This window comes from Chlorocebus sabaeus, chromosome 20 (genome assembly GCF_047675955.1).
Source record: "Chlorocebus sabaeus isolate Y175 chromosome 20, mChlSab1.0.hap1, whole genome shotgun sequence".
Classification (NCBI taxonomy): Eukaryota; Metazoa; Chordata; class Mammalia; order Primates; family Cercopithecidae; genus Chlorocebus; species Chlorocebus sabaeus.
In genome coordinates this window covers 59,647,339-59,664,591 of record NC_132923.1, presented here as the reverse complement: position 1 = coordinate 59,664,591, position 17,253 = coordinate 59,647,339, and the positions used below count along the sequence as shown (strand labels likewise).

Here is a 17,253-nt window from a genome sequence, read left to right as displayed (position 1 = left end):
TCATCTCTCTAAACTCATTTACATTAATTTCTTGTTCTGAGAAAGTGAAATGTTATATCTCATTCTAATATTACAGGGTGTTCTTTTATTGAGAAATGTTTCCTTCAAATGAAATGTGAAACTATGAATGCCAAGGCTACGGAAGTCAAGCTGTATTTTTATATCTGATATAGTTTAGAAATTTGTCCTTGCTCAAATATCAGGTTGAGCTGTAATCCCCAATGCTGGAGGTAGGGCCTGATGGAAGGTGTTTGGGTCATGGGGGCAGATCCCTCATGGCGTGGTGCTGTCTTCACCACAGTGAGTGAGTTCTCGCAAGATCTGGTCATTTCAAAGTGTGTGGCACCTCCCCCAGTGTGTGCTCACACTCACTCTCTCGCTTTCTCTCTTGCACTCTCTCCCAAACCCTCCCCTTCCTTCCTCCCTCTCTCTCTCTTACTCTCACTCTTCTCCAACCCCCCTGCCCCTGCTCACTTAAACTTGCTCCTGTCCTCGCTCCTGTTCTCACCATATGATGTGCCTGTTCCCCATTTGCCTTCTACCATAATTGGAAGCTTCCTGATGCCTCCCCAAAAGCAGATACCCCTATGCTTCCTGTACAGACTGCAGAACAATAAGCCAATTACCCAGTCTCAGGTATTTCTTTATAGCAGTGCAAGAACGACCTAATACAATACCTAAGGTAAAAGTGGGTTTTTTCATAGTCAGTGTTAACTCATGGGAACATCATGTATTCTTTTATTACCAGAAGTTACCTAATTTTTGGATATTCAAGGTTTTACTATATCTAATTTTCAAAGAAACAACAAAAAAACAAAAAACAAACAAAAAACCTACATTTGACACTAAAACCATACAAAATATATTTTAATCATATTCTATGATTTAGAAGATATGTATCACAGTATTTTTACATGCAAAAGAGAAACCATTGTGAACATCACTTTTTTTTAAAGCGTAAGTTAGATATGTTTTAAATATCTTGCTTATGCACAGCAATTAAAGTAGTTACAACTTTATGTCGCACCGTATAGTTCATTATCACCTGTTTCAGTACCTTAAAGGAAAAGTACCAAAGATTGCTATAAAACATGCAATCTTAAAATCACCTAAAAGAAATATAAAACACTATTTTCTTGCTCCATCTCTCAATGTACATGCTCTAAATATACATATCTTTGATATAAATAAACATTATAAAAATTAGATATATGAATTTTAACAAAACCCAGTTTAAACTGCTTACCCCAAGTATCTCTGAATCTCTGGCTGGCAATATAGTTCAGGCCAAACAAACTAAGTCCATTACTACCTGCAGTGTAGTACAATATAATTCTCAGCCAGCATAGTCAGGTATTTTGAGATCATATCCTAAGAACTCTTGTATTTCATTATTTTGTCTGCTCTTTACTTCTTGGGAAATCATACTAGAATATACTAACATTAGAAGCTGATGCCATCAGATAAGGAACAGAGAATGGCTTTTAATATTGAAGTTAAAATTAAGGAACTGAAAAAGGCATTCCATACAATATAAGCTGCACGCTTCCCTTAGTGAAAGTACTTTCAGAATAATAGGTCACAATTTCATCAAATTAAAGAAAGCAACAAGTCTGGAATATCTCTGAGTATAACAAGAACTATGTATATAATGAACGCATTTAAAGCAGAGAAAGATGGAACATAATACAGCTTGTCAATGTTGGTAAGTCCGCTGATTTTCCTTTATTTTTTGAGAAAAATAGTTTCAAAATGAAAATGTTCAATTACTTGATATAATTTATCTATAACATCTGTAGAAAAACATGCTTTAAACAATATTTACTATATCAATTTAATAAAAACTCACATAAATAACCTTACTTTGACTTTTTAGGTCCACTTTGGCATTATTCAAAAAATTTTTATCATGAAATTTTGATTTTTCGATTAAGCCCTGAGAAATCAGTTTTCTAATAAAGTTAACAGCTGTGCCCCAAAATGGGTATCCAACATAAAGGATATCATGAGCAAAGACCTGAGGTCCATATCATTTACCAGGTCCATTTTCCCCCCACAATAAAACCCATAAATAGTTCAACACTAATATTGCAATGTCAGAATGAGTATTAACAAAGACTAATAGGCTATAATACTGAATTAACACTAGTAAGATAAAAACATAAATAAATAAGCATAAATCCTGAAATTCAGTTGTTTTCTGTTTTTTTAAGTCAGCTACACAGGTAAGTATGGGAAAGCCAGGCTAATAATAATTCCTGTCAGAATGGGGTATAGATGGCATGGCTGATAAAAGCACAAATCAAGCTATAGAAACAGAACTATAATACACCAAATAAAGATGGTATTGTATTGCTCATTGTATCTCTTGCACTGGAGGAAGACATCAATATGACTGTGATGAGTTTTAGATGGCACACTTTTAAAAAGGCATTGACAAAGTATGTTCATTTTATATACACTACCCTCAATCTTCAAAATAACTCATAAGGTAGAGAGTAGATCACCCTATGACAGATAAAGTATCTGAGTCTTAGAGAGATTAAGGTATTGTATTAGTCCATTTTCACACTGCTGTAAAGAAATACCCAAGCTGGGTAATTTATAAAGAAAAGAGTTTTAATTGACTCACACTTCCACATGGCTGGGGAGGCCTTAGGAAACTTACAATCATGGCAGAAGGCAAAGGGGAAGCTAGGACCTTCTTCATATGGTGGCAGGAGAGAGAAGTGCAAGCAGAGGAAAGGCCCGACACTTATAAAACCATCAGATCTTATAAGAACCCACTCACTATCACAATAATAGCATGGGGGAAATCACACCCATGACCCAATCACCTCCCTCCTTCTCTCAACACATGGGGATTACAATTCCAGATGAGATTTGAGTGGGGACACAGAGTTCAAACCATATCTGGTACCCAAAAAAAGCAAAATTTGAATGCAAGTGCATTCAGCTCCATGCTCTTTCTACTAGATCATGTTGCCTTAAAAGTTTCTTCTAGCACTAGGAGGGGGCAATTTGGCCATACTTCACTTGTAGAATATTTGAAACCCAGGTAGCAAGGCACACCATTATTTCAACAAAAATTGACATTTCTGAAATGGGATTACAGATTTATATATTAATGTAAATGTCTTTTCCCTCTTGTTTTACCTAACAGCTACATTCCTAAAGTGTTATTATGTAAATCAGTTTTTAAAATGGTATCCACTTTCCCCAATGATAAGCTAGAAATAAAGATTGCCTTATTACTAATTAGTAATAAATAATCCTCACACACAAACACCCCTTAACTCTTTTTGACCCTTCAATTTCTTGGTCAAGTATTTAATAACATGGAAATTAATATCTAAAAATATGTCATAAGTATCTGATAGATTTACCTATTTCATAGATAAAATTCCATACTGTTAGGTTTTTTTTAAAGCAAAACAACTTACATATAGAAAGAAATTTTTACCATCCTTTACAAACTGACAATTCAATATCAAAATTATTTTTCTCTACCAGTTGCCTGAAGAAATAACTATCATAATTTATTTGAAGGCACAAGCTACCTTGATCTCCAGCATTTAAAAAAATTAAGACAGTTCCCTATGTACAAATACATGATACTACTGCCATCTTCTGGTACAACACAATTTCCCAATTCTGTATAGTATTTCTATAAATGAGAATCCTCCAAATATGAAATAACTAGTTTATATCACTGAAACCAGAATTGATAATAAGCTAAATGGCTAAAATGCAGTTTAAATAGAATTCTAGCAATCATTAATTTTTATCAGTGTGTGAGGTAAGTGCTCTCAATAATACTTAACACTTAGTGCTTCACTATATTTGAGGCATAGAATTAAGTGCTTTCTAAGCAAAATAAAAATTATTAACTATATGAGGCAGAGTTATTATTCTCATTTTACAGATGCAAAAACTGAGAACAGAAGAGGTCCTATAGTTTGCCCAAGGTTGCACAGCTAATAAATGGCAAAGGATCTGAATTTAGGAGCTTATTGATTCCAATGACTTTGCTTTTATTATTATATTCTAATATCCCCTATAATGTCAGATAGCAGACAATAAGTAAGTCTGTTAACTCATTTAGAATGGTAAGATTTAATTTATGGAGTGGAACAATAATATTACAATTAGTGCAAAGATCGGAAGAGTCACATAAATCAAAAAGACATAAATCAAAGAACTAAAAGAAACCTTAAAGATCACATAATTTATTTTTCTATACGATACAGAACTTTATCCTCTAAAAATCCAAATGGATTTGCCTCTAATTGTTTTATAAATATCATACGATTTGTAGATTTTAGACAATTAAAAACTTTAGGTGCTATCATGCATTTAGTGTTTAAATTAAAATTAACTTTGCTTTGACATACTTAAAAATATTAATAAACATTAGTTGGAAACTACTACTCCTAGTAAACATATTTGCCAATTTATATTTAGAGATGTTGTATTAACACAAAAGGATACAGTACTATGTTGTGCTATACTATTTATATATACTGATTTGTTAAAAGTCATAAAGCAACTCAATTGATGTTTTTGTTAATTACAGATAGGACAGTGAAATAAACTGCTAAAAAACAAAAACAAAAAACTACCCATGATATGACCAATCTATTTTGAAACTATAACAATAAGAACTTCATATGTATGCAAAATGACAAAATGAGTAATTTAATTATGTTTTGGTGCCTTTATAAATCAAACGAATCACATCTAATTTCTGAAATTTCATTTTAATGAGCTTTTGAATAACTGAAGTGATAAACAGCTGTAAATAACAATATAAAATAAATGACAAAATAAAATGCTAAGATAATGTGGAATTATACTAATGAGCAAATTACTCACTTTGAAAAATATAGTAACGTAGAAAGGGAGAAATCCTGTCAACCGTTACTTGAGCCATTTTGGTGAATTTTTGGTTCATAAAGTTTTATAATCGTAACAATTTACTATGAGAAAGTTTAAGCAAATCATGTGATCACACTTTCATATTCCTCACAATCAATTTTACTCGAATCTCAAAGAGATGTTACTATTGAATACAGAAATTTAACTTTTGATTTAATTTCCTAGTAAATATTATAAATAGACTAGAATCCATATGTTCAATAACATAATATATACTATAGTAGGTCCTTTACATTTCCATATAAATTTTGGAATCAGCTTGTCAATCTCTACAGAAAAATAAAAAAATAAAAAGTCTGCTGGGGTTTTGATTGGAATTGGGTTGACCCCAAATCAATAAAATCTCAGAAAAATAGTCAATATAAAATCAACTGTAATATTTCTGCATTTGAGCAACAAACAAATGTAATTTTTAAAAAATAACATACAAAATATTTAGGAATAAATTTAATAAAACGTGTAGGAAGTATCTACAATAAAACAATATGGAGAAATTACATGCGATCTAAATAACTGTAGAGATATGCTCATGGGTGGTGGGGACTCAATATTGTTAAGCTGTGATACAGCCCAATATAAAGTTAATTCAATCCCAATCAAAATCCCAGTAGGCTTTTATTCTTTTCATTTTTTTACTTTAAGAAACCTACAAGCTGATTCATAAACTTATATGAAAATGCAAAGAACCTAGAACATTGAAAACAACCTTGAAAATGAAAAAATAAATCTGGAGGACTTACATAATTTCAGGAGTTTCTATAAAACTACAATCATCAAGAATGTAATACTGGTATAAAGACAGAAATATTTCAATGCAACAAAATAAAGTCCAGAAATAGACCCCAAAAACATGATTTTTTGACAAAGGGATCAACACAATTCAATGAGGAATAAATACACATGCTGCTCAACTTATGGAGGAGTTATGTTCCAATAAACTCATTGTAAATAAAAAATACTGTAAATTGAAAATGAATTTAATACCATGATAAATCCATTATGAAGTCAAAAATGATAAGTCAAACCACTGTAAGTAAGTTGGGGACCATCTGCAATTTTTTCAACAAATGTTACTGGAATATTTGGAAGTCCATATGGAAAAAACCTGAACCTTAACCCCTACCTCACACAATACTCAAAAATTAATTCAAAATGGATCACAGACCTACACATAAAAGCTAAAACTATAAAACTTCTAGAAGAAAACAAGAAAATCCTAATGACCCTGGTTAAGCAAAGGCTACTTGCATAATAGGTACTAAGCATAAAGAAAAAATAAGTGAATTTCACCAACATTAAAATTTCTACCCTTCAAAAGACATCACTAAGAAAATGAGGCTTGGCACCATAGCTCATGCCTGTAATTCCAGTGCTTTGGGAGACCCAAGCAGGAGGACTGCCTGAGGCCAGGAGTTTTAGATCAGCCTGGGTAACAAAGCAAGACCCTGTCTCTACAAAAAAATGTAAAAGAGGCCTGGCGAGGTGGCTCACACCTGTAATCCCAGCACTTTGGGAGGCAGAGGCAGGTGGATTGCCTGAGCTCAGGAGTTTGAGGCCAGTCTGGGCAACAAGGTGAAACCCCGACTCTACTAAAATACAAAAAATTAGCCAGGCGTGGTAGCATGCACCTGTAGTCCCAGCTACTCAGGAAGCTAAGGCAGGAGAATTGCTAGAACCCGGGAGGCAGAGGTTGCAGTGAGCCAAGATTGTGCCACTGCACTCCAGCCTGGGCAACACAGCAAGACTCTGTCTTAAAAAAAAAAAAAAAAAAAGGAAAAGAAATATTAGCCAGGCATGGCAGCATGAGCTTGTAGTCCCAGCTACTTGTGAGGCTGAGGTAGGATGATCACCTAAGCCTGAAAGTTCAAGGGTACAGTGAGCTATGACTCTGCATAGGCAAGAGAGAAAGATCCTGTGAGAGAAGGTGAGGGAAAGAAAGGAAAGACAGGGAGGAAGGGAGGGGAGGTGTATTAGTCTGTTTTCACACTGCTAATAAAGACATACTCGAGACTGGGAAGAAAAATAGGTTTAATGGACTCACAGTTCCACATAGCTGGGGAGGCCTCACAATCATGGCAGAAGGCAAAAGGTGCTTCTTACATGGTGGCAGTAAGACAGAATGAGAGGGGAGTGAAAGCAGAAGCCCCTTATAAAACCATCAGATCTCATGAGACTTATTCACTACCATGGGAACAGTATGGGGGAAACCACCCCCATGATTCAATTATCTCCCACCGGGTCCCTCCCACAACACATGGGAATTATGGAAGTAAAATTCGAGATTTGGGTGGGGACACAGAACCAAACCATATCAGGAGGGGAAGGGAGGGAAGGGAAGGGGAGGGGAGAAAAATTCAGACTAAGTTTCTTCTAACCCATTAAGATAAAAGGTGAGTGTTTAGAGTTCATAATGTCCTAGGTTCTCTTTTTCCTTAGGTAATTCTACAGAATTAAGACTTTTACAAATTTGGTAACACTAAAATGTGCAATATTTTTACAGTCACAACCTGGAGGATATCTTCCTAATACAGAAAAGATACAAAACTGGTAACCTGAGTAAAAGGTTTGCTAACACAGAATTACCACCAGATTCTAAAAAACCCAACTCTTTGAATAGGAAGACCGTTTATCTGTCTGCATAATTATCCAAAGTCAGCCTATGTATACTACGATGAAGCTGTTTAAAATCAAGTTACCCAAGCAAAGCTTATTACAATCAGTCCTTATTTTACCTCATCTGCTCTTGCAAATAAATTACAACACAATTAGTAAGACACAGGCAGAAACAAGGTGTTGTTACCATATAACTTTATCTTAACATGTCTAAGTTTCAGAAGACATATAAAAACAATTCTTATTGCATATAGGTACTCCCAATCAGTTTTATGTACTAAAGTTCTCCATCATATCTGATTTTAGTCTAGTGTACTATGCAAAATATAAAATATGAATAACTGAACCAATAGACTCCATTGTTTCCCTAATATGTGTAGAAAGTATTTCTGATTGTCAATTTTATTTTATTTTATTTATTTATTTATTTATTTATTTATTTATTTATTTATTTATTTTTTTGAGACGGAGTTTCACTCTGTTGCCCAGGCTGGAGTGCAGTGGCGTGACCTCGACTCACTGCAAGCTCTGCCTTCCGGGTTCACGCCATTCTCCTGCCTCAGCCTCCCGAGTAGCTAGGACTACAGGTGCCCGCCACCACGCCCAGCTAATTTTTTGTATTTTTAGTAGAGACGGGGTTTCACTGTGTTAGCCAGGATGGTCTCGATCTCCTGACCTTGTGATTCGCCCGTCTCGGCCTCCCACAGTGCTGGGATTACAGGCGTGAGCCACCGCGCCCAGCTCTAATTGTCAATTTTAATAACACGTATTGATAATTTAACCTAAGATTTTTAAAAATACATATATACTCCAGACTATAATTTCCTTAATAAAACAGTTTTTTATGATATCTGATCTCTCATTATATACTTAACTCTAAATAAACTTCGGATTGCCATTCATATTTGTATGCAAATAGCACCTACATACAATGAGATAATATCTGTAGCATCTATGTAAAAATTCCTAAACCACTGGGAGCCTGATTCTCATAAATTAACTGAATAAAGTACACCAGTAATTATGAAGCCATCTGGTAAATAGCAACATTGTAAATAAAATTTATTTATAAACACTAGAGGGTGCTCTAATTCAACAGTGCTTGGTATCTGGCTGTGATATTTAAAGTAATTTTCTCCTTGATTAAAAACAACAATCTTCAGCAATGACAATTTTTGCTACTGAGCTAATACATACAAATAATTTAAAAGCCAAAATTCCATTCTTCCAGAACATATAACAAAACAATTTGTCAAGATAGGCAGTATAAAAAAATGCACATTGTGACATGAAAAATTCAAAATGTGAGGGGAAAGGGAGTTAATATCTACAGGTTTCAGTTTGTTTGTTCCTTATCTCTTTTTTGGTGATTGAAGTCACGTTAGTATCAGTTTTTGGATTTTTGGTTTTTTTTTTTGAGATGGAGTCTCACTCTGTCGCCAGGCTGGAGTGCAGTGGCGCGATCTTGGCTTACTGCAGCCCCTGCCTCCCGGGTTCAAGCAATTAACCTGCCTCACCCTCTTGAGTAGCTGGGACTCCAGGGGTGCACTGCCATGCCCGGCTAGTTTTTTGTATTTTTAGTAAGGACGGGTTTTACCATGTTGGCCATAATGGTCTTGATCTCCTGACCTAGTGATCCGCCCACCTTGGCCTCCCAAAGTGCTGGGATTACAGGCATGAGCCACCACGCCCGGCCATAACAGTTTTAAATAACTTATTAGAACTACAGGATTTTTAATGAACCTAATGGTAACCACAAAGCAAAAACCTATAATAGACACACTAAAAGCAAAAAGCAATGAATTAAAACATACTATCAGGGAAAATCATTTAACCACAAAGGAAAGCAGAAAAAAAAGGAAGAGAGGAGTTATAAAATAACTAGAAAACAAATAACAAAATGGCTACAGTAAGCCCTTACCTATCAATAATAATATCGAATACAAATCGACTAAATTCTATTAAAAGACATCATAATTAAAAGACATACCTAACTGGATTAAAAAACAAAGACCCACCTATATATTGCCTATAAGAAACTCACTTTGCCTATAAAGATACAGACAAAAAAATGAACAAATGGAAAAAGATATTTATGTAAATGAAAACCAAAAACGATCATGAGTAGCAATGCTTATATCAGATAAAACAGACTTTAAGTCAAAAACCATAAAAAGAAACAAAGAAGGTTATCATATAATGATAAAGGAGTCAATTTAGCAAGAGAATATAATAATAGTAAATATGTATACACCCATTGCAGTATTACCCAAATATAAAGCAAATATGATTAGATCTAAAGGAAGAGGCAAACTGTAATACAATAACAGTATAGCACTTCAACACCCCACTTTCAACAACAGACAGATCATCCAAGCAGAGAATCTACAAAGAGGTATTGGAGTCTATACTCTAAACCAAATGGACCTAATAGACATTTAGAGAACATTTCAGTCAACTGCTGCATATTATACATTTTCCTCATCAGCACATAAAACATCCTGGATAGACCATATGTTAGGTCACAAAACAAGTCTCAACAAATTCAAAAAAGCTGAAATCATTTCAAGTATCTTTTTCTGACTATAAAAAATAACCTAAAAGTCAGTAACAAGAGGACCTTTGGAAAAGCATACAAATACATGGAAATAACATTCTCCTGAATAACAAATGGGTCAATGGAGAAATTAAGAAGAAACTTTAAAAATTTCTGGAAACAAATGAAAATACAAACACAACATATCAGAATATGGGATACAGCAAAAGTAGTATTAAAAGGAAAGTTTATAGTAATAAATGCCTACAGAAAAGAGAAAGATTTCAAATAAACAACCTAACTATGCAACTTAAAGAACTCAAAAATCAAGAGCAAAACAAATCCAAAATTAGTAGAAGAAAGAAATAAGGATCAGACTGGGTGCAGTGGCTTACACTTGTAACCCCAGCACTTTGGGAGGCCAAGGTGGGAGGATCGTTTGAGCCCAGGAGTTCGAGACCAGCCTAGGCAACATACGGAGACCCCCATCTCTACAAAAAATAAAAACAAATTAGCCTGGTGTGGTGGTGCATATCTTCAGTCCCAGTTATGTGGGAGGCTGAGGCAAAATGATCGCTTGAGCCCAGGAGTTCCAGACTAGGCTGAGCAACAGAGCAAGATCCAATCTCAAAAAAAAAAAAAAAAAAGAAAAAGAAAAGAAAAGAAAAGAGAAAAGAAAAGAAAGAAAAAGAAATTGAGACTAAAAAATATATAAAAGATCAACAACGCAAACTGTTGGTTTTTTGAAAAGATAAAATTGACAAACCAGTAGTTAGACTAAGAAAAAAGATTAAGAGCCCAAATAAATAAAATCAGAGATAAAAAAGAAAACATTTCAACTGATACCACAGAAATACAAAAGCTCATTTGACAATATTGTGAACAAGCACATGACAAAAAAAAATTGGAAAATCTAGAAGAAACATATCAAATCCTGGACACATACAACCTACCATCATTGAACCAGAAAGAAATAGAAAATCTAATCAGACCAATAATGAGTAACAAGATGAAAGCAGTAGTAAAGAATCTCCCATCAAAGAAAAGCTCAGGACCTGATGGATTTACTACTGAATTCTGCCAAACATTTAAAGAACTAATATCAAGTCTACTCAAACTATTTCAAAAAATTGAAGGAGGGAATACTTCCAAACTCATCTATGAGGCTAGCATTACCCTGATAACAAAACCAGACAAGAACACAACACACACACATAAAAAATCTAAAGGCCAATATCTCTGATGAACATAAATGCAGAAATCTTCCACAAAATACTAGCAAACTGAATTCCACAGCACATTAAAAAATAAAGACCATTCCATCATGATCAAGTGGGATTCATCCCAGATATGTAATAATGGTTCAATACATGCAAATCAATAAACAAGATACACGATCAACAGAATCAAGGACAAAATCCATATGATAATTTCAATAGATGCTGAAAAAGCATTCAACAAAATTCAGCATCCCTTCATGATAAAAACTCTCAACAAACTGGATTAGAAGGAACATACATCAACATGATAAAGGCCATACATAACAAACCCACAGCTAATATCATACTTAATGGGGAACAACTGAAAGACTTTCCACTAAGATCTAGAACAAGGTAAGAATGTGCACTCTCATCACTTCTATCCAACATAGCACTGGAAGTCCGAGCCAGAGCAATTAGGCAAGAGAGAGAAATAAAGGGTGTCCAAATTGGAAAGGAAGAAGTCAAATTATCTTTGTGTGTAGACAACATGATCTTACACTTAAAAAAACCTAAGGAGTCCACCAAAAAATTCTTAGAACTGATAAACAAATTCAGTAAAGTTTCAGGATATAAAACCAACATACAGAAATCAGTCACATTTTTATCCAACAGTTATCAATCTGAAAAAGCCATCAAGAAAGCAATCTCACTTACAATACCTACCAAAGAAAAAAATAATCTAGGAATAAATTTTACCAAAGTGAAACATCTCTACAGGAAAAACTACACAAAGCTGATGAAATAAATTGAAGAAGACAAAAAAAAATGGAAAGACATCCCATGCTCATGGACTGTATAAAATAACGTTGTTAAAATGGCCATACTACCCAAAGAAGTATATTTGTTGATCTATACATATGCAATCTCTATCAAAATTCCAATGGCACTTTTCATATAAATAGAAAAATCAACCCTAAAATTTCTATGGAACCACAAGAGACCCAGAATAGCAAAAGCAACCCTGAGCAAGAAGAACAAAGCTGGAAGCATCACACTATTTGATTTCAAATTATACTACATAGCTACAGTAATCAAAACAGCAAGGTACAGGGATTAAAAACAGACACACAGACCAATGGGACAAATAGAAAACTCAGAAATAAATCCAAGCACTTACAGCCAACTCATTTCCAACAAAGGTGCCAAGAATATACACTGGGAAAGGACACTCTTTAATAATCGTGCTGGGAAAACTGGATATCCATATGCAGAAGAATGAAACTAGATACCCATCTTTCACCATATCCCAAAATCAAATCAAAATGGATTAAAGACTTAAATCTAAGACCTGAAACTGTGAAACTACTAAAAGGAAACACTGGGGAAACATTCCAGGACATTATTCTGGGCAGAAATTTTTTAGGTAAAACCTCAAAAGTCATAGGCAACAAAAGCAAAAATAGATAAATGAAATTACATCATGCTAAAAAGCTTCTGCATAGCAAAGGAAACAATCTTCAAAGTGAAGAGACAACGTACAGAATGACAGAAAATATTTGCAATTCATCTGACAAGCAATTAATAACCAGAATATATAAGGAATTTGAAGCAACTCAATAGCAAAAAATAATAATCATCATCATCATCTAATTATAAAATTGGCAAATGATCTGAATAGACATTTCACAAAAGAAGACAACAGGTATATGAAAAAATGCTCAAAATCACTAATCATCAAAGAAATGCAAATCAAAACTACGAGATATCATCTCACCTCACTTAGCTTATAAACAAGACCAAAAAATAACAAATGCTGGCAAGGATGTGGAGAAAGGGAACACTCATACACTGTTGGTGGGAATGCAAAATAGTACAGTCATTATAGAAAACAGTAGAGGTTGCTCAAAAAATTAAAAATAAAACTACCGTATGATCCACCAATCCCACATCTAGCTACATATTCAGAAGAAAGGATCAGTATACTGAAGAGTTATCTGCACTCCCATGTCTATTGCAGCAGTACTCACAATAGTCAAGATACGGAATCAAGATGTGTCCATCAACAGATGAATGGAAAAGGAAAATGTATAAAATAAAACAAAAAAATGTTATTCAGCTATAAAAAAGAGTGAAATTTTGTTATTTGTAACAACATGGATGGAGCTGAAAGTTATTGTTAAGTGAAATATGCCAGGCACAGAAAGACAAACATCACATATTCTCATTCACATGTGGGAACAAAACGAGTGGATGTCAAGGAGGTAGAGGGTAGACCAGAGGCTGGGTAGGGAAAGTGTTTGGGAGGAGAATGAAGAGAAGGTGGTTAAGGAGCATAAAAATACAGTTAGATAGAAGATACAAGTTACAGTATTTGATAGTACAGTAGGGAAATTATTGTTAACTATTTATTGCATATTTCAAAATATCTAGAAAAAAATACTAATGTACCCAACACAAAGAAAAGACAAATATCTGAGGTGGTGGATATCCCAGTTACCCTGATTTAATCATTAAACACTGTACACATGTATCAAAATATCACATGTACCCCAAAAATATGTACAAATATTATATATCAATAAAAAAGAAACTATTGTAACTAGAATCAAAGAAAAGCATCTTGTGCCAGTGTTTGAATTTATTCCTACAACATTCATAAGCTCAATTACAAATCTTCAAAATTTTCAAAATTGTTATAATTGTATATATTGCCCTTTTTCAATCCAAAAAGTTCCCTGTAGTGTGACTTTCTAATAGATAGCAACAGATAATCACAAATAACAAAGTTTCATGGTTAACAACATATGCCATTATATATTTCAAGAAACTAGCTATTGGCTGACTCATTATTTATTTCTAATAAGGTATTTTACCTTTAAAAATGATTAAAGAGAAAATAAAACAAATTATAAGTATTTCTAAAATTCACATACCCAAAGTGAACCAAGGTCTCTCAACTTCCTCTCTCTTACAAATGTCCGTACTCACTCACATACAATTCACTCCCCAAGGCAGTACCTGGTTTACACTTCTCATTCCTTTCCCTAACGTTACCAGGAGGCCTAACAGAAAATTATGGCTCTCGGATAGCCAGTTATGGGAAAAGTTTTAGGCCTTTGTGGCAAGTCTCAAATTGAACTACTAGCAAGATTTTATTTTAGAGTTCCAACATAATCCTAATGATGATCTTAGTTTCCACTAATATTGACAGTTTTTGTCTATAAATCTGAAAAGCATACAGCCTACATAAAGTGAAGACTGGGTGAGCATAAATATGTAATTTTACTTACAAACACCAACTTTTGCCTCTTAATACAATGTTTCAAAAAAATGTACAAATTGTGAGACTAGTCTTCTATTCAAATAATGGTTTAAGGTGAATGAATACCTGCTTTCCATGATTTCCGAACCCTGTTGCAAATTAATAGTCTCTGTTGTAATTTCCACTTTCCGTACACTTCCAAAGAAATCAGTTATCAGTACATTTTTAGGATCCCTCTGAAAAAGATCAGTGCGATGTCCGGGAGTAGACACACACAGACTTTTGGGACACACCTGAAACTGAAAAAATATATAATAATAAATTCAAGCATCACACATATACAATGTTTATTAAATCCAATGACATAATACACTAAACTATAGTGTATTTTTAAAACTCTCCCAACCTAAAGAAGCTATGCATTCCAAAGAGCTTAAAGATTAAAGTTTCATTCCTATCATAATGCTTGGAATTTTAAGAAAACTATGCAGACATTAGGACAGTAATAAAAAAGCAGCTGGCCACTGTGGGAAAAGGCATACTCACTTTCTTGAATTATATGCTTCAAAGTGTATTGTGAACCCTTAACTCTAAGATCTCACACTCAACATGATGAAAACAGAATTGGCTCTTTTTCTTTGTCTGTATCCGTCACAGTGGGATTCTCTACTGGGGTGGTTTTCAAACGTTTTGTAATCATGCCCTTTGATTCAAACTTTAAATTCAAACAAAGTAGTACATGGAGGCCCAATATGTAAAAAACATTTAAGTGGAGTTGCTCTGGATTTCAGAAAACTGAAGCACAGCCTCTCTACTGCATACCCTCTTGCTCTCTATTGTACTCCTATGTAGCATTTTATATATCAAAGCACTTTCTTAGTTTATCTACGAAAATAAGCCCAAGCCACCTCCACAAATACTCCAGTGCTCAGTCTGAAAAACCACAACTTCACTGCAAAACAGACATCACAGTAATTTTTCTGTTAATCTTATCACTGATACTCCATGTCAGTGAATTACCAAGGACAGACATATATTCATTCACTCAGCAAAGCATAAAAAGTGTGTATTACATAGAATTCAGACTGTTACTTTCCACAGAGGATATGAAGATTGCTAAGACATGATCCTGTCCTCAAGGATTTCAGACTAGTTAGAGATGAATAAACATAACAAGGTAGAAAAAAATGGAAAGTCTCACTTCAGAAAAGGATAAACTTCTTACAGTTTGAGGATGGGAAAAAAACAAACAGTGAAATTCAAGCCTTTTTTTTTTTTTTTGAAGGAAAACGAGGACTTGCTGGTGGGAAATAAGAGTATTCCTAATAAAAGAGCAGTTGCAGAGATGTGCAAAGCAAATGATTTAGTTTGGCTGAAACACAAGATATATGAGGAAAAATATTATAGGCCTGACAGGAAGGGTCCAAGCACACAGCACCTAGCCACCTGTGAAGATAAGACTGTCTGCACTGGCAATCACCAATATAAAGGCAGCAAGGTGGAGAAGGGTAAAGCAGCTACAATTTATAAAACACAGTGTTCCAAGCACTGTGCTAAGCAGTTTGCAGATATTCTCATTTAAGCCTACCAATAACTCTGAGGTATACAAAAGTCATATCTCCACTGCAAACTGAGGCTCAAAGAGATTAAATAATTTACCTAATACTACACTGCCAGCAATCCTTGTCATCCCTATTCAGGAAAGCAGTACAAGGAAACACAAAGAAGAACTCAGGATACAAATTAAAAAGGAAAAAAAAGTAAAATGCCAAACAGAAATAACAGATAGAAGACTGGAGGAAAAAAATGACAGATAAAATAAGCAGAGATAAAACTGAAGTACCAAGAATACTGAAGATCTCTTGGGTATTCCTATATGAGCAACTTGATGGGCTTTCTTAGGTACCAGCAAAAGAAAACATTTAAGAGTATAGTCAAATGGGCAGGGAAACACTGAATATTATCATCTTATTCTTTGCTGCCAAAATAAACATACTTCCCCTTATTATGAAGTCACTTCTTTCTTTAAGAATTTTTATCACATCAATCTGATTTCCTTAGCTCAAGTAACACAATGACCCACAGGTCTCATATTACTCAGTTTAATTTTCAATAATCTTCTTCAATTACAGAATGTCCACACTCTAGCCAGGCCATTATCAAAGGTAAGAATCATCTATTATTCCAACTTCTGTGTATCTGCACATATTCTATTTCCTTAGAGTACGCTATACTTTTCTTCCTTCAAACCATACTTCCTTCAAGCCATTATCAAAAACAAGGATCATCTATTATTCCAACTTCCTCGTGTCTGCGGGTATTTTATTTCCCTAGAGTAGGCTATACTTCCCTTCCTTCAAACCTATACTTACCTTTTCCAAGAAAAAGTTATTACTAATCTCACTATATTTAAAGGAACCATACAAATGTGCATTGTTGTCATGTCCTTTCATTCATTTAGTAGATATTCAAATGAGCATCTACAAATAAACCAGGTACTGTAATTAACTTCTGTGGAGTGTAAGATGAATATAATATGGTCCTTACACCTCGTTATTCAAGAAGCTCAAAGACTTGAGGAAACATCACAAATATAAACAATTACAGTGCAATACTAAAAGTATAATAAAGGTACATGGCAAGACTTGTATGTTCACAAAGGAAAAAAAATTACCTGGAGGATCCAGACATTTCACATAACA

The 17,253-nt window shown here is 34.2% G+C and overlaps 1 protein-coding gene across 1 annotated transcript in view; it reads right to left on the bottom strand.

Moving 5' to 3' along the window:
• PIGK (phosphatidylinositol glycan anchor biosynthesis class K) overlaps positions 1-17,253 on the bottom strand; it is a 131,456-nt gene that overhangs the window by 45,924 nt on the left and 68,279 nt on the right. Inside the window, exon 9 of the mRNA XM_007978242.3 lies at positions 14,678-14,850. Coding sequence (XP_007976433.3) covers positions 14,678-14,850 — 173 coding nt within the window. The remainder of the gene's footprint in view (positions 1-14,677; positions 14,851-17,253) is intronic.